At 43.9% G+C, this 18,320-nt stretch overlaps 1 protein-coding gene across 1 annotated transcript; it reads right to left on the bottom strand.

Annotated features, from left to right (window-relative positions):
• Positions 1 to 1,000: 1,000 nt before the first annotated feature.
• hoxb4a (homeobox B4a) lies at positions 1,001 to 3,944 on the bottom strand. Its single transcript, XM_071901703.2, has 2 exons — positions 3,447 to 3,944; positions 1,001 to 1,436 (listed from the first exon to the last, which is right to left on the bottom strand). Exons 1-2 carry the CDS (start codon positions 3,910 to 3,912, stop codon positions 1,123 to 1,125), a joined length of 780 nt encoding a protein of 259 aa, XP_071757804.1. The 5' UTR covers positions 3,913 to 3,944; the 3' UTR covers positions 1,001 to 1,122.
• Positions 3,945 to 18,320: the final 14,376 nt, after the last annotated feature.

The following is an 18,320-nucleotide window of genomic DNA, read 5'->3' as shown; positions in this document are numbered from 1 at the left end:
TGTCTGTCTGTCTGTCTGTCTGTCTGTCTGTCTGTCTGCTCTCTGTTTCCCTGTATATCTCACATGAACAATCAACGGACCTCGATTTAAAAACAAAACAAAACACGCTCCTTTGTCAGTCTCAGCGATAATAGCATAGAATATCATTTTCATATCATCGACATAGAATTAAAAACAATAATAAAAATAAAAAAACAGCTATAGCCTATTTTTTGTCGCTTCGCTTTACAAAACAAGAATACCGGGAATAATTAGAATTATAACAGCAAGAGATAAAAAACTTCATGTTTCATTTTGGGAGATACCGGAGGTTATGGACTATTTTATATTTTAGAGTATTATAAGGACTGATGGAGGTGTGTGTGTGTGTGTGTGTGAGGGGGGGGGGTAAAAGGAGTGTAAGAATACGTCTCTTGACGAAACGAGAGAGTCTCATTTATTAAACTGGGGGGGGAATGGAGGGATGGTGGTGGTGGGTGGGTGGGGGTGCAGGGGGGGGGGGGGGGGGGGGGGGTAATGGGCAGAGCCGCGGTTCACCCCTTTGCTTTGTACCCGCAGAGTAAACATGACAAATGGGGTCCGAGTTTGGCATGATTAAAGATGAAAACGAGGATCCATCTTCACCAAAAAATCACGGATAAAAAAAAAAAAAAAAACCTTACACACACACACACACTATCTGCCTACCGCCTTCTGCTCTGTCAGAGAGAGAGAGAGGGTGAATATGAGAGAGAGAGGAGTATAAAAAGACAGAGAGATAATATAAAAAGCAGGGAGAGAAAGAGAGAGAGAGAGAGAGAGAGAGAGAGAGAGGGATAAAAGCAGGGAGCGTCCGTTTGTTTTTCATCCCCTATACTCTTCTTCTCTTCGCCCACTTATTTTGTTCAATTCATTTTTCTGAATGGGCCCCCCCCCCTCTCTCTCTCTCTCTCTCCAGCAGTACAGATCAGGCCGGACAGACAGACGGCAGTCCGGTCCGGTCCGGTCCGGTCCCCTCTGATCCAAAGTGCATGTCGGGATTACAGGTAGCAGAACGGGAACAACAGGCGGGTTAGTAGTGGTGGTTCCGGGTTGCGTTCAGTTTGGGTAAAGGAGGGGAAGGGGGCGAGGCGGTGAACCGGGCTATAGCGGCCCGGTGGAGCGGGTCTGAGAGCCGGCCAGTGCCTGGGAGTTTGTGTTGTTGTTGTTGTTGTTTGTTGTCCCGGAGCGGATCTTGGTGTTGGGCAGCTTGTGGTCCTTTTTCCACTTCATCCTCCGGTTCTGGAACCAGATCTTGATCTGCCGCTCCGACAGGCACAGCGTGTGCGCGATCTCCACCCTGCGCCTGCGCGTGAGGTACCGGTTGTAGTGGAACTCCTTCTCGAGCTCCAAGACCTGCTGGCGCGTGTAGGCCGTCCGCGAGCGCTTGGGCTCGCCCCCGGTGTAGTTTGGATTCACTGTGGGAGAAGAATGGGAATAAGACTATTAATAAGTAAATAAATAATTACACAACAACAACAACAGCAACCACAATAACACCACCTTCAATAACAATAATAATAAAAAATAATACGCCTATTACTAGGCTACTACTACTACTAGCCTACTAATAGTAATACTAATATTAATACTGATACTAATACTATTAGTAGCCTAATAGGGTAATAATAGGCTACTAATTGTAATACTGATAATAATACTATAATAATAATAATGATGATGAAGATGACGTTACTTGTCTTTATTGCATTATAGAATAGAAAAATCAAGCCATTATCTGTAACCAGCAGTTTGAACTCAATGTGGAGAATAACAATAATACAACGTTAGATTATAAAACGAGAGAAAACGGCGTAATTATCATTATTGGCTTGCACGATATAATAGAAAAACAATAAAAAAGAAAACAAGGTAGTCTATTATTTAATTAGCAGCAGAGCGAGCTCATTACACGACGCAGCATAGCAGCTACAGTGTTAACTGGCAAAATAGAAAACAGCACATTAAGAGAGAAATACAGCCATGGCCACATCACTGGTAGTTTGGATCTACTCTAGTAAAATAGAAAACATATCAGCCCCATATTACATATTTCTGATCTTCTATTATTCTAACAGGAGTGGCTTTCTGTTTTCAGGTGCAGGTGTTACGGTCAGAACTGACGCGAGAGATACGACTCATCACGATTTCTCCTTATTTTATAGGCTGCTGCTATATTTTGTATTTTCAGAGTGTGTGTGTTAGGTGAGTGTGTGTGTTAGGTGTGGGTGTGTGTGTGTGTGTGTGTGTGGACCGTTGTCACGCGTCATGTGAGGCCCCGGGGCGCAGTAAAACCTCCTGCTCCTCTCTGCACAGCCAGGCTGATCCCGGTGTCCAAATGTTGTGATTTGAAGGCAAATCGGGGCCACGGCCACATCTAAAACCACACCGTCCCGACACGTTCACACACGCGCATCCCTGTCCCGACGGTTACCGGAAATACAAAAAATATATAACAGCAGCAACAACAAGGCGAGTCCATGAACGGCGGGGGGAATTTAAAGGAATAACCTCGCCTTGAATTACGTTATGAGCAGATGCCACGGGTGAGAGCGAGGATGGGCATTGTCTGTCTTGTATAAACTGGTTAAGAATAGGAGCGGGGGGCGGGGGGGGGGGGGGGGGGGGGGTGCAGCTACACAACGGCACTGAATGGCCGCCTGGGTAATGATTCAACAAATCCAAAAAAGACTACAACCGGACAGCAGCAGCCGAGTAGAATAAGAGTCCATTGTCTTCTAAAACAGGTAAACTTTGAGGAGAGTGAAGGCCGAAGTGGTTTTACCCGGTCATAGTAAATGGTCTCGTGCCGGAGTCAATGCGTTATGGCCATAACGGTGACTTTGCAAAAGTGGCGTTTTGTCGCCGCCCGAACACGCGCCACGGTTTTCCCTAAGCAGCACACAGCAGTCCATTACCGGGGAACAACATTACAGGGAAGACCTAATAGACTCCCAACTATTCGGTTTTACATTAGTGTTTTACGGCCGGCTCCATAAACATGAATATTTTAGCTCCCATAAAACTTTCCTCCCCCGGAACAACGGGGGAAGAGTCGACAGAGTAAAGTACACCGTTTATACAACCCGACCACTTAAAATCAAATTACCAAAGCATAAAACCTAACTTATGGCTCAGTCTGAGTTGTCATAAGGCTGGGAATTAGAGCAGACGAGCCTGCGATCGGACTTCAAAAGGTAGCTCGGCGGAGAGGTGCAATAAAAATTTATGGAGGGTGTAATTATATTGGCCCTGCAAACAGGCGATCGTAAATCTCGACCCAAGGGCTACTAGCCTACTTCTAACAGAGGGGAAGCCGTAGATCTGACGGCGGACATCTAGCTGACTGCACGTTCAACTGCAGGCACAAAGACGCGCAGAGGCAGCAGAGGGAGAAGGGGAGAGAGAAGTTTGGAAGCGACACTTACCGATGTTTACATGGACTTTCTTCATCCACGGGTAGACCACCGGGTCCTTGCGGCTGCTCGTCGGGGAAGAAGTGCTTTGGCTGTGGGGCGTTTGGCCGCAGGACGGCGGCGGAGGCGGGCTGGGAGTCACCGAGTCGCAGTGGTGGCTCTGCTCCGGGAGAGGGGCGGTCTGCAGCCCGGTCGGGGGCAGGACGTGACCCCGGGGCGACATCACCACCGAGGCGGGCTGCCCCGTGCTCTGGCACGGCGTGTAGGGCGGCTCGGCTCCGCAGCCCGGCCGCGGCTGGTGCTGCTGGTGGTGGTGGTGGTACAGGGAGTCCGGCTGAAACGCGGCAGCCTCCTGCCGCTGGGAGCTGAAATAGTCCGGAGAGTGGCTGGGCAGATAGTCGCTCTGTGAATACTCCTCGCACGGTGGGAACTTCGGGTCCACATAGTTGGAGTTGATCAAATAGGAGCTCATGGCCATTAATTTCAGTCTTTTTGTGGAATTGCACACACTCGGAAAATATATAACTAAAATTTATATCTTATCCCTTTACTCTTCGGTTATTCCTGTTCCGTTGAACCCTCCTACTTTTCTGTCAAGTGAACAAAGTTAAGAGGCCACGTGACGGCGGCCAGCCAATGGCGCGGCTCCGTGACGAACCCCGGATAAGGAAATGGGATTAGGCATAACACGGCTCCCGCACGCGCATCATCATATGGCTCAGTTTGTGGGCATTCACAGTCTTACAATACTTTCCTCTCTCTCTCTCTCTCTGCCCGGTTCTCTCCTGTGTCTCTCCGCCACATGTTGGCACGCATGCGATGCAAAGCGAGAGAATCACAACAATAACAAAGCGACTCCACACGCCGAAAATACATTCCGCTCGAGCTGAAACCTTCTGCGGAACGCACACACACACGCACACACACACATGCTGTGGCTTGCCCCCCCTCCTCCTCCTCCCCCAAACTGCTTGTACAGTACAGCAGGAAGACAAGTAGTGCTGCAAACGAACCCTTTCTCCCTCTCACACTTTTGGCAGGAACTTCAAATAGAAAAAATAAAGAAAAAGACAAACAGTAGAAAGAAAGTGCTTGGGGGGATTTAAAGTGGCGCCTACCCTTGTGTGTGTGTATATATCTTTGTGTGTGTCTGTGTGTGTGTGTGTGTGTGTGTAGGCTCGTGCCTGCCAAAGCGTTTCTTTTAAATCGCTAATAACGGGGAGTGAGAGACTGGCCCGGCCGGCTGCTGCGCCACCCAGCAGCACCGGTGTCAGAGATAAATCTGGCTTGTTTAGGATCGATAGAAAATTCATCAACTAATTCAGGTTGCACGGCCTCCTAAATCACGAGCAGACCTTTGCATTAAGAACGAGCGTCCAGCGCCGTTCCCCCTCTTTTCTGTTTTAAAGCCCGTGTTCGTCCAACAGGCGCCCGCTCACTCTCCTCGCATGGTAATTCAGCTCCAACCGCGTCCCGCGCCACCGCCGCCTCTCTGCCTTGCATGGATAAATAGGATTTTTTCCCACTTTCCGATATTAACATGGCTGGAACAGTAATTCTACCCCCACCCAATCATGCAGCTCCATGCAGACTGTGTGGCTGCTGCTGCCCTTTAGCCGTGCATTACTAAACACAAATACACCGCTCTTTGTTTTGCCTCCTAATGGTATTTCAACCCTCCAAGCGAGCGCAGTGTCTTTTTGCATTGCATTTCTAACACAAACACTAAATATATAACTAAATGCACAACTCTCTGTTCCTCTCACTGTGATGCAGAACAAGCACAACGCACCAGAAAAAGACCTGACATGGAGTGATGCTCAAGACTCAACCTGTAAACACACATATAATCATATAAAGTCCTTTGTTTTTTCAACTTTAGTACCAATAAAGCGTTACATTACACCTTCTGTAATGCTGATAAAGACATAAATAAAAAAATAAACACAGTGCTGTTTGGTGCGTTTTCCCCTCTGCATTACAATCCCGCAAGAATCAATGAAATCCACTCAAGACAAGGCGTGAAAAACACTTCGCATAACACACACAAACACAATATAACCATGGACAACACGCGCTTAGACACTGCGGAGAACGAATAGAACAGAACAGAATAGAATAGAATAGAATAGAATAGAATAGAATAGAATAGCATGGATTGTTCTTTGTTTTTCTCGTTCTCTTATCGAATTTAGGTTGTTGTACACCTTTCTGCAGTGTTATCAGTGGACTAAAGGCACACACACACACACACACACACACACACACACACACACACAGAGGGAAGATGATGGAGATATACAAGTCCTTTGTTGCCGGAAAATTGACCGTCTCCAAATCGAAACCTTACCCCACCCCACCCCCAGCCCCCCTCCTTTATACGCCTTCCTAGATGAAGACTAAAGCCGACCGCATCATTTTTCAACAAGAGCGAAATGGCAAATAATAACAAAAAAAAAAGTCCAATTCAGCCTGGAGTTGGGCCTCAGAATAGTGAAGTCGTTAGATAATCGAAAAACAAAATGTACTAAAACTTGGATTGAGTTCCCATCAACTGGAGGCTCGTTGACGCACAATATGAACCTGCGCTGGATCCGCACACGCGCCTCAAAATCAACATCAACATCACCTTTCCGGACCGAAAACAAGCTTCAGTGATATAGATTTTACAGCAGCCTGCTTGGGCCATCTGACAGCCACCTACATGCTTACGATTAATAAACAACACTCATATAGAGTCTATATTCACTAAGGAAACTCTTGTATTAAAAAAGATAGAACGAAATAAAAAAATAAAAACAGACGTGGAAAGGACAATTTCCTCAGCTTTCGCATCCCTTCTGTTACCTATCCATCAATAGGACATGCTGGACCATACTTAAAATAAAAAATAAATCAGAAATATACTCAATAAACACATTAAAGGCCAATAAAAGCAGGCCTCGCTCCGTCCGTGTTTGCTCCATCGCTGCCGTCGTGTGTAAATCCACTATATACTCCCCTAGAAGCGAATTTGTGATTGTTATAGTGATTTTCACACAAATCCGGATCTACAGGGTAGATATAGAAGACAGCGGCTCTCTGGACGCTGCGCCCGTCGATACGTTTTTATTGGTTTCAATAAAGCCTCTGTTATTCCTCTCTATCATCCAGGACTCAGGAATATTTTGATCCATGTACTGTCTGTGACCCTTGACCCTGCGCACTGTGGGTGGCGAGCTGGGAACTCGACTCCATTCTACTGTTGGACTCTAAAATACTAATAAAATAAACTTTCACACCGTTTCTGTTTAATAGTCTAGGCCTATACGGTGGAAAGTGATATAAAGCTGCATTACAGGCCGATACTCGTTTGAATTATGTTTTTCTTTTCTTACATTTGAATAGGAAGCAGCGAAAATTATGGGCGATAAATCTTGGACAGGTAATAAATCCAGGCCTATTTTCTAACTAAAATGACGCCACCGTACTGCAGACAGGCAGCAGACTTTACTCGTTTAAAATAGTTTAATGGAATTATTGTCGAATGATTACTTATTGGTATTTTTTTTTTAAACTGTGTACAATGAAGAATGGGAGTAAGAGAGACGAAGGGAGGATTTAATGGTAGGATCAGGCCCAGAATATGGTCAGTTATTTCTGTTCTTTGTGTATTGGATAGTACAGAATGGAGGATGTTAGAGTGTTAGACAGAAGGTTTTGGGTTAAATCTTTTCCATTTCAGTTGATTTTTTTCTATTTATCAAGGCTGGGGACAATTAATTTTCTATTCACTCCGTTAAAGGCGCGCGGCCTTTCTTTAAATCCAAACAGTCCAAAAGCTTTCCACATGATAAAGTATTAGAAAAAAGTCCTTGGCACGAGACGGTTGCCGCATCCAAACCCCCCCGATTAGAAATAATTGAGAATGAACGCTAATTCCACAAATTGAAAAACTTTTTGGCACGCGGAAAAGGCTTTCTTTCCAAAAACCTATTATGAATTATCTGACTGAGGAATGAATAAATGAATGAATGTCCCGTCGGTTTTAAATGAATTGCAGTTTCTCTCTGTAAACTTTAATTTGATTGAATTAAAAAATTAATTGAAACCCCCAGTCTGCTGGCAGACAGGTAGCAGGAAATTATTAGTATTATGATTATTATTATTATTATTATTATTCATATTTATAAGGTAAAATCTATCTATCTATCTATCTATAGCTCAGATATTATTTCTGATGAAACTCGTTTGGTCGTTTAGGCCTTTGGCTGGTCGACCAGAAGACAATAGAAGATAGAAATAGAAAAAATAGAAAATCAACGCACACGCTCCATTCCTCAGAACCAGACATGACGCAAAACCAAAACCTGAAACGAGGAGGGGAAGTGGAGGATGAACTCTCCTTCACCACCTTCTTTCTTTCAGTTTGTTCACCTCTATATGCTCAAGTAGATCTTTATAGCATAGATGTAGAGTAAGTAGTATCAAACTGATGTACATTACATGCGGATGGGCTCTTTAATCAGTGTTTTTGGGCTCGTGATGCTCCCTGTTCTGTACTTTCCTTATTATTTCCCGCTCGCTGTGAGCAGCAGCGCATTGATTTTGTGACACTTAGCAACTCCCACCCTGCTGAAGGCAATATTGCCGCTCTCCGTTTCCTCCGAAAGTTGCTCATACATCACGAGGCCGGGAACAAAAGCAAGATAATATGGAGACACTTCAGGCTGGGGGGGGGGGGGGGGGGGGGCAGCTGGACACACCGCTCAGCAGCAGAGTCTTCCTGCTTCTGATTTCTATTCTGTTCTATTCTATTCTGTTCCAGTATGGTCTGCTGTTTTTCAATTCATTACAATTCAGTTCAATTTCATTCTGTTCTATTCCCCTTTCTCTACGTGTTCTGTGATGTTGTTTTTCTATTCTATTAGCCTACAGTATGGTCTGCTGTACACGTCACTGTGATTTTGATTTTCAGTTCATATCAATTTTATTCGACTGCATTCTATTCCAGTACGGTCTGCTCGACGTGTTCTGTGCTGCTGCTATTCTGTTCTATTTTATTCTATATCCTCTTCCATTACAGGTCTGCTGTACACGTTCATCTGTGATTTTGTTTTTTAATTCAATACAATTCAGTTCAGTTAAATTTTATTCTATTATATTCCAGTAGCCTACTATTCTCTATTCTATTCTATTCTATTCTAATTTAATCTAATCTCTAGGCTACATGTTACTCTGTATTTTTGTTTTTCAATTCAGTTCAGTTCAATTCACATATAAATTATATTCTATTGGTCTGCTTCAGGTTATTCTGTGATTTTGTTTGCAAATTCTTATTCAATTCTAATTTGCTCTATTCCATTCTATTCTATTGTCTAATCTACATGTTACTCTGTGATTTTGTTTTTCAATTACTTTCAGTTCAGTCTATTTTATTGCTCTGCTTTATGTGCTGTTCTGTGATTTTGTTTGTAAATTCTACAGCTTTGCTCTATTCTATTCTGTTCTATTCTATTCTCCCAGTGTGAGGGGCGGGTGTGGGCTTGTTTCCGTCACCTTGACCTCCCGCTGTGCTGCGGGTCAGTTCTCAGGTATCGATCAAGGTGTGATCGGTCTGACTGCGGCGTTTCCTCCCCTCTTCCCTCTGTCAAGTTTGTCAGCAGCAGCCATTCAGTTCAGTGGCAGCCCATTGTCCCGAGGCTGCAGGTAGAGGTCAGCGCGCAGGCACACCAGCCAAAAAAGATGCAGTCAAAAAAAAAAAGAGGGATAAACTGGTTTGTCCCAATCTGATGTGTGTAAAATGCGGATTTATATGAAGAAAAAATAGGTAAAATATCATATTATAAAGGGAAAATGAGCACTAGAAAGGACAAGAAACACTAAAAATTGCATTTGAATTGCAATTGAATCACTATTCCACCAAAAGCACTCACTGATATGCTGGACAAAACAAACAGCATTTGTTTACAGCAACACTTGCCATGCACACGATTTATAGTTTATTTAAATTATAAAATGATATCCTAACCTATCAGTGACGCACCGACCAGCTCACCTTTACACCCCGCCTGAAAAACCAGACTATCCTGTTTTCAAACCCAGGCCTGTGGCAACAAAACACACACACACACACACACACACACACACACACACACACACACACACACACACACACACACAGGGTAGTAAACTGGAGAGTACTAGAGAGAGAGAGAAAACAAGCTTATCTCCTCTGGTGTAACATTTTAAAATAATATCTCTTTAATTCACTGAAGGCACGGGCGAGATAAATAAGTGTGTGTGTGAGAGAGGGAGAGAGAGAGAGAGAGAGAGAGGGAGAGAGAGAGAGAGGATGAAATACAGCGGGATACAGTGAGGGGAAAAGGTCACTGCATCTGGATTTAAACATGTGACTTTTATTGCGGGTCAATTCCGTTTACAGCTCAAACACCAACAAGCTCAAACGGTAAATTTCCGGAGGTTGAGAGGTTTGGAGTGAGGATAAAAAGCAATAAAATATTCAGGGAAGAGAGAGAGAGAGAGGGGGGGGGGGGGGGGAATAAAAAGCTTTAAAGTTTCTCCCACAGTGCAACACAATTTACGACCTTTTTAACAAGTTTCCCCCTCACACACAAACACAGCAGACCTCAGTTGGTTTTGGAAAAGCAACGTTTCTCTCTCTTCTTCTTCTTCTTCTTCTTCTTCTGACCGACACACACTTCCACTTATATGGAGATAAAATATTCACTAAAATGGATTATTAACGACGAGGCAAGGTAAGCTTTCACCGGGAGTGTTTTATAATGAAGGGGCACGACAGGGATAACGTTAAGATTTAGTGGGGAAACACTGAAAGAATCGTATTTTCACACTGGAATTAGATGCAGCAGACCTACATTTGTCAGCACTCTAAATATAATATCACATAAGGCTAAAAACAACTGCTTGAATTTAACTTAATTTGTTATAAATTGTAATAAACAAAAATGTATCCACGTTCGTAGATATTTTTAAAATCAGCCTTCAAGGTTGCATTAATATACCGACAGAGACAGGCCGTTTAAAACAGCAGGCCCGAGCCTCTATAAAGGCACAATGGGAAATTAAAATGAACATATTGAAGGGTTAAATAGCCCATTATTTGCAGCGAGCGAGCCTTGTCAGTGATCTGAAATATTACCGACGTGGTAAAGACAGCGGACAGGAAGAAAAAAAATGTGTTTTTGCTCCTTTGTGGAGTTTGAAAAATAAACCGAGCTCGTTATTGTGATGCAAAGCAACGGCCGAGGAGAAAAAAAGAGGAAAAAGCCGGCGTGTTTCCTCTGTTTGGTCAGAAAGTATTAATAATGTGAAGGTGTTTTCTGGGATGGGGGTCATTGTCTGCGGTGGGAAGCTGAAGAAAGGACTAAATTTGATTTCAGCAGCTGCAGCGGGTCAGATAAAACTTGGAGAAACATCAAATCCACCAGAGAAACAAACCTCCTGCACCTTCCTTAACTAAACTCATATTTGACTGGTGAAATATTACAAGTGTCTGGTGGATTCTGGACTCCCAGCAGCCCCCGCGGCCCCGGGACAACACAGTTAGCCCAATTTCCCTCCTGGAAGTGGAGTGTGTGTCTTTGTACTGATTGAAGAGAAAAAAAAAACAAAGTGCCAACATGCATGTGGATCGCGGTGCAGCTCCACTACTACAGCGCCTGCGCACTGATCACGCACGGTCCGCTGAAATCAAAGATAGGGCTACACCACATCAGCAATCAGCCCGGCAAAATAAACAGATGAAACCGCTGGCGCTTCCACACAGGCGCAGATACAAACCAAAGCCCTTGATATATATTTGTATCAACAAAGCTCTCACACTGAGAAACCACACATCTTGATTTACACTGAGAAACCTGAGGGAAACTGGTCTGGAGCCGAATCACGTACAAAAAGCTCAGTTCATTCACACTTAAAACGCTATTTATTTATTTTCCGCGCTCGTTACAGTTTGGCCACTCATGCCTCAAGTGGGTCAACATCAACAAATTGCCAGTTCAGAAGAACTGCAGCAACACAGCAACATAAAAACAGATTTGGGCTTTTTATGATGCAAAACCAGCCAATTAAAACATCAACTGTGACGTCATATATAGGCCTTTGGGTCCTATCTGATAATCTGCTAGTCTCAATTAAACATGGAGGGGAAAAAAAGGGACAAAATCAACCCGTTTCAGCAATTCAGTAACAGTAGAGAGGACATTTGTTTTTTCTTTCCTTTATAGGGATTAATACTAAAAAGAGAGAGAGAGAGAGAGAAGGAGAAAGTTCAACCCTGGTGTCCAGCGTGACCTTTAACCTCCCACTGGCCACGACCTCGCCTTCACCCTCTGTAGCCATATTAGTGGTGTGTGTGTGTGTGTGTGTGTGTGTGTGTGTGTGTGTGTGTGTGTGTGTAGGGGGCAAACATGAGCCATCCAGCCCTGAGGAGGTTTTAATGTAAAGACAGACGTATTGGTGGATTTTGTCACTTTTTAGATATAACTATATATACATATATATATATATTACTTTAATGTCAGGCAGCTACATCAGTGTTTTTTAAGCCTGAAGCCTGGCTGACAGGTGGGGAGTTTCTGTTCAGGAGGAAGAAACCATACTGACAGTATTTAGGGAAGATTTGAGGGGTTTTGGGGGGGAGATAACACCTAAATGATTGCTAAAATATATTTACAGATGATGTTAGTGTACCCCGAAGTCCTGCAGCCTGCAGTGACTTCATTAACAAGCAGGATACTGAAGGAGCAGCACAGACACACACATACACACAGCCTCAAGTACAGCCTATAATCGATAAAAGTATTGAATTGATAACTGTCTTCATATGGAAAGAGGAGGAAGAGGAAAGAGGAAGAGGAAAGAGGAGAGGGAGGGGGGGTGCAGCTCCTACAACACGTGGTCTTTCCTTCCTCCCTGCATGGGCAAGGCACCTGCCACCACACACACACACACACACACACACACACACACACACACACACACACACACACACACACACACACAGCCATATGCAAATGAAGCTTCTTCTACACGGCGATTTCTATTTTTTTTTTCGTACTCACTCTGTCGCTCCTCGTCGCGGATCCAGCTCTTCTTCTCTTTCTTTCTTTCGCCGTCCTTTTGTTTTTCAACCCGTTTTCTTCTCTTTATTATTTTGTTTTTTCTTCTTCTTCTTCACATCTCCAGCAAACCGGACTGGGAGACGGACCGACAGCTATTCTCCACACTCTTCCTTTCCTTTTTTTTTCTGTTTTTCTCCATAAAGAAAACCCTTCCTACTTCAGTATTCACACCTCCCTCCCTCCCTCTCTCTCTCTCTCTTCCTCTCTCTCTCTCTCTCTTCCTCTCTCTCTTCGACGCCACAGGTTTTTGACCTCCTCGTGATAGCCTATCTTTAAAAAAAAAAGTCGCTGTCATTTCCGCGGATTTCCCCCTGCCACACACACGCACACACACACGCGCGCGCTGCTCCGGTATATGGAAACGGGAGCGTAAAAACGACCGTATCCAAAAAAAAAAAAAAAAAAAAAGGAACGCAAGTATCGAGCACACGCGCGGTGTTAGGGCATCAAAATATAAAACTACAAGCTGATATAACGTAATTAAAAAGCAGCGTAATGGCGTTAATCCAAGCGGAATAAGGAGAACGCACCGCCGTGACGTTGCGGACACGCGCACCGGGGCTCTCCGCGCGTAAAGCCCGAGCTCTAACCGTGACAGATGAGCGGTAAATAAATGAGAGGAGCCCCGGTGGCCGCCGCTGTTTGTCCGCGTCTCCGTTAAGGCGTCGGGGCAGTGGGAGACGGAGCCGGGCTGCCGGCAGACTGCGGGCTCTTTAAGGCTTTTACTGTTGTGTGGACTCAAGTTTTCGAATTAATCTGCCAGTTTGGCACACACTCTTTGTTTAACGGCGAGGCGTGTCACCATGCAGGCCCCGGTACATTTTAATATTTGTTAGACGCGCTGACCTCCCGTTCACCCCTCTCTCTCTCTCTCTCTCTCTCTCTCTCTCTCTCTCTCTCTCTCCCCCTCCCACACACACACACACACACACACACACTCTATCTCTCTCTCTCCCCTCCCTCACCCTCCCACTCCCACACTCTTTCTCCCATTTCTTTCTCTCTCTCTCTCCGTCATACTGAATTGAACTAGAGTCATTACTTTGAAGAAAAATGGCCAGTAGATGTGGAAGGAGGGGGGGAGAGGGGGAGAGGGACGGGGGAGAGGGGGGTCTCTCTTTCTCTCTCTTTCAAAAAGAGTTTTTTTTCCAGAGCATTTCTCCTTTTCCCTTTGTTGCATAAATATAAATGACACCGCCGTGCACGATGACATGTGAACCCGCTGCGCAGTGGAGCTAACCGTGGTATAACCTAGAAAGTTAAACACGAATAAACAGGAGAATACTGTACAGTGTGTAACATTATAGCTCGCTTCACTCAAAAACACATAACCAGTCTTTTCTGTATAATACTTTCTTAATGGGAAGATTGATTTCCGCGCAGCCGCAGAGCTTGATATTGGAGACAGTAGTATCAGGTGAATTTTATTGATGTTATTCGACTCTCTCCAACCTGACGATGGATTTTATCGAGTGTACCGGCTAAGGCCATATGTCCACACTCCTCCACAGTACATTTACTACTATTACTTTATATCGTGACGCGCTCATGTTGGCTTCAGACCGGCAGAAGCCAAACAGCGTGCAGGCTGATCAGTCTGTTCTGTCATTTCTGCGCTGCGTTTTGATTCTCGTTTTGCATTTCAAGCGCTTCTGGAATAACAATAGGCTACACCGTACAGATATACATCAAAGCTAAGAGGGTGATATTCATTATCGTGGCGTTTTAGAGGGGGCCCCGCACGCGCACAAGAGGCGGATTATTAAAATTCACGGCCAATAGCCTTCCCGTGACAGCCCGGCAGGCGCGCGCTGCAACGGAATTGAAATTAATTCGGTGAACTCGGGATGAACCCGGGAGAGACGAGATCTCTAACACAATTATTCACCACTTTACCGAGTCTGTTTGGGAGAGGGGGGGTGGTTACCGGGCCGGGCGGAGCCGTTCCAACCCAGACCAGCGTGTTTATGTCAATAACCCAATTATTTATTTACTAAATTATCAATTTCACCCTCTCTGCCCCCCCCCCCCCCCCTCTCTCTCTTTCATACTCCAACAATATGTGTCCAAACGGAGCCATTCAACACCGAGATAAAACTGGGACTAAATACAATTGTTGCTGTGTTTGTTACTGTGTTGGATGGAAAAGGAGGCAGACAGACCTAAACCTGACTCTACACTCACTGGAAATAAGGATTTTGGCTGTTATTAATGTTTTAACACGGTTTAACATGTAGGATAAGGGAGAAAAAATGTTAGAGATATGCAAGCTCAATGAAATCCAGTTCAGTTCAATAAAATCACCAAAACTGCAACGAAAACATCCCATTCCCCTCCTGTCACCCTAACAACAACAACAACAACAACAACAACAATTACTACTACAACAACAGAGGTAGCGGAAGCAGTACAGTTGTTCATGCTGTGAGCTACAAGAATATTTCACCTATTTTATATTTTCACTAGAGGAAAATTTCATAAAAGTCAAAATAAAGCAGAAAACTTGAGGTGTGGCCGGCAACCTCTTAGTGTAATTCGCATAGCCTATCAGAGACAAATCCACAATATATATATATATAGCTTAGTTATTATATATTTTTCAATTAATTAGTTAGCCTATATATATATATCTTTTTTTATTTTTTTAATTACAGCCTTCTATTTAGCCCTACTTTTCCTATTTGAGTCTATTGCAGTGAATGCTGCTCAACATAAGCTCAAAAAAAGTCAACGAAAGAAAGAAAGAAAGAAAGAAAGAAAGAAAGAAAGAAAGAAAGAAAGAACAACAAACGAGTAGAGAGAGAAAGAAAGACATGCAGGCAGACGGAAGGAAAGAAAAAGGTCGGAGGCTCATTCTCTCAGGCAGAAAACATTCATCTTGCAGCGTTAGCATCAGATAAGCGCAGTAATATTTAGGAGTTTTGGGGACAGGCTCGCGCTGATAAGGCCGAGGAGAGGAAGAGCTGAAACAACCAGGCAGAAACAAATGGATTGGGGTTATTTCAATAGCTAACTCCAAGCGTAAAACCACCACTTTACCGCTAAACCTCTGGCTATTATCACACACATACACACACACACACACACACACACACACACACACACACACACACACACACACACACACACGATTGACACAAAGCCGCTTCTGTTAGAGATGCTATAATACCGTAATACCCTGCTATTATCCCTTCCCTCAAGATTTGAGGTCTAATTACAGTAATATTGGTAAAATAAGGATTATTTAACAACATTAAAATCAACATTAGCAACAATATTATTTGCCAACACAACATACATGGTAATACACAGCCTGAAATATTCTTGCTTTTTAATTTAAGGCTACATATTTAGACTTGGCTTTGCGTTTTTGGCCACATGACATTAGTCCTGTTTACTATAATAGATATTGATATTGTCAATACTGACCTGCACTTAAAGTTATAGATGTAGATATGCCGAGTTAAATTATTTATTGAGAGGAAGGAGTCATAGTCAAGTCATAGTTCTGTTTATTGATGGTCGAGGCCGAGTTATTTTCTCCTAGTTTACTATTAGCCTAAGTAAAAGTAAGTTAGTCTAATAAAGTAGGCAAAGTTTTCATTTTGCTTTTCAAAATTCATGGCAATTTTTGGATTCCCAAAAAGCCAGCAGCTTACAGCCTATTTAGCCTACTCAAAGTAAGTTATAATACATTTACTACATTTACTTTACTGTACTTCAGTACAGTTTTGCGGTTCTGGCACCTTACTTGTGTATTTTCCATTTTGTGAGACTTTCTTCTTTTCCTCCACTACATTTATCTGCCAGCTGGAGTTACTAGTTACTTTGCAGAATAAGTTTTTACATGCAAAACATACGATAAGCTCATAAAATATGTTGCATTGTTAGAGTTTAAACTCCAACAGTATCTGGAGCAGTTAGACCGACAACATTAAAATACTTCTGACAGGTTCATGCTTCAGTAATTTAACTCTCTGACAGAATGAATACTACTTTTACTTTGATACTTCAGTTCATTTCACTGCTAATACTTCTATACTTTTACTGAAGTAAACTTTTGAACGCAGAACTTTTATTTTTAATGAAGTATTTTTCCATTATACTGTTGCCACTATTACTTAAGTAAAGGATTACTTTTTCCACCACTGGTGAAGGCTAATATAAAAGAAAAAACAACAAATCACAATCTCTTTCTCGTTACCTCTCCCTCCATTTTCATTTCAATTTCCCTCTCCGCTCGCCCCAGTAACCAGCCTGCAGGTAGCCTCAAAAACACCCAAAACAACCTAATAATCATCTTTTTTTTTTTTTTTTAGAGGAGTGACTAAATGAAACAGGCTGCAAATGTGGTGTGAACTGTCACAAAACTTGCACCCAAACACCTGCACCCCCCCACCCTCCTCCTCCCATGTCACCAAATCCCTTCCGACCCCCCCCCCCCCCCCCCCCCCACAAACCCATCTCACCCTCCCTCCATTTTCCCCTTCATCTCTCTCTGTAGTGTGGCGGCGGGGCGGGAGCTGCTCTGCTTTTGTTACCGGGGAAGGGAAGGGGAGGTCAGGCCTTCACCTCTGCCTCGCCTCGGTATCATTTCTCTCATCTGTACTCCCCCCTCCTCCCCTTTTTTTTTTTTTTTTTTTTGCCATTGACATCCAGCAATTGGTCTAGAGTGAGTGAGCCGAGGGCGGAATTCACTGCACGACGGTGAACTTTTGACCCTTCAACTCCGTGACCCCGTCCTGCCTGCTGTAGGCTAGCTGCTAGCTCGGCCCGGCCATCTATTCTCCCAGTAATAACGCCGGATTCCCCCTCCGCTTTGCCTCGGGCAGGATGAAAGAGAGATAGAAAGAGAGAGAGAGAGAGAGAGAGAGAGTATAGGCTTACAGTCTTATTTCTCTTGTTTTTTGCCAGCCTGCTGTTGCTAAGGCGGTTTACAGGTCAGCTCGTCCGCTCGAGAGAAGGGGGGGCGGGAATCGATATCTACAACACTCCCTTAAAAAGACTCGTTTTAATCTTTCTTTCAACGAGTTTTTTCCGTGCTGAAAATACAAATCAACAGTGTGTTTGCGTACACTCACCATTAATCAAACACAAGAGTCGACGGCGACGGTTTTAGCTGTGTGTTTTAGCAGGGAGAGACAGAGGGAAGGGCGGAAGGCTGCTCAGGTTATCGACGGTTAGAATTCAAATGGTCGCGCGGGCGCGTGCTGGGTGGGATATAAAGAGCACGGGCTCGCGGGGCTCGCAGCCTGCCTCTCCCTCTCCTCTCTCTCTCTCTCTCTCTCTCTCTCTCTCTCTCTCTCTCTCTCTGTCCTCGCGCTGGTCTGAAGCGGGCTCTGGTGGCGGCGCGAGAGAGCTGCATTCTGTGGGAAAATAATAATCCTCTGGCACGCGCTGAAACGGTGTAATGATGATAAAAAAAAATAAAAAAAACTAATTGGAATGACGGTAAAGTTCATTAAAGTTTGTTAATTTATGTTTAGAGACAAAAAGCCCGAAGCATAAACTGGTAAGAGTGACGAGGAGAGGCGCGTGAGACTGGCAAGAATGGTTTGATCCTCAGTACTGTAGGCCTGTTTGTTAATTGTTAGGTTATAGTATGAATATGTATTTATTCCTCATATCTATCAGCTATAAAGACAAATCAATGCAATATTTTCAATCATTTTAGGTGTTTTCCTGTAAAGATGTAGCCTATGATGTCAGCCTAAGCACAAAAAGTCACATACCACTACTA

This window comes from Centroberyx gerrardi, chromosome 7, assembly GCF_048128805.1.
Source record: "Centroberyx gerrardi isolate f3 chromosome 7, fCenGer3.hap1.cur.20231027, whole genome shotgun sequence".
NCBI lineage: Eukaryota > Metazoa > Chordata > Actinopteri > Beryciformes > Berycidae > Centroberyx > Centroberyx gerrardi.
Note: the sequence above shows the minus strand (reverse complement) of the source record. Positions and strands in the feature narration are given on the sequence as shown.

Coding starts and splice junctions, on each gene's coding strand:
- hoxb4a (XM_071901703.2), bottom strand. CDS start 3,912: ATGGCCATGAGCTCCTATTTGATCAACTCCAACTATGTGGACCCGAAG. Junction 1,437..3,446: donor GAAAGTCCATGTAAACATCG/GTAAGTGTCGCT, acceptor CTTCTCCCACAG/TGAATCCAAACTACACCGGG.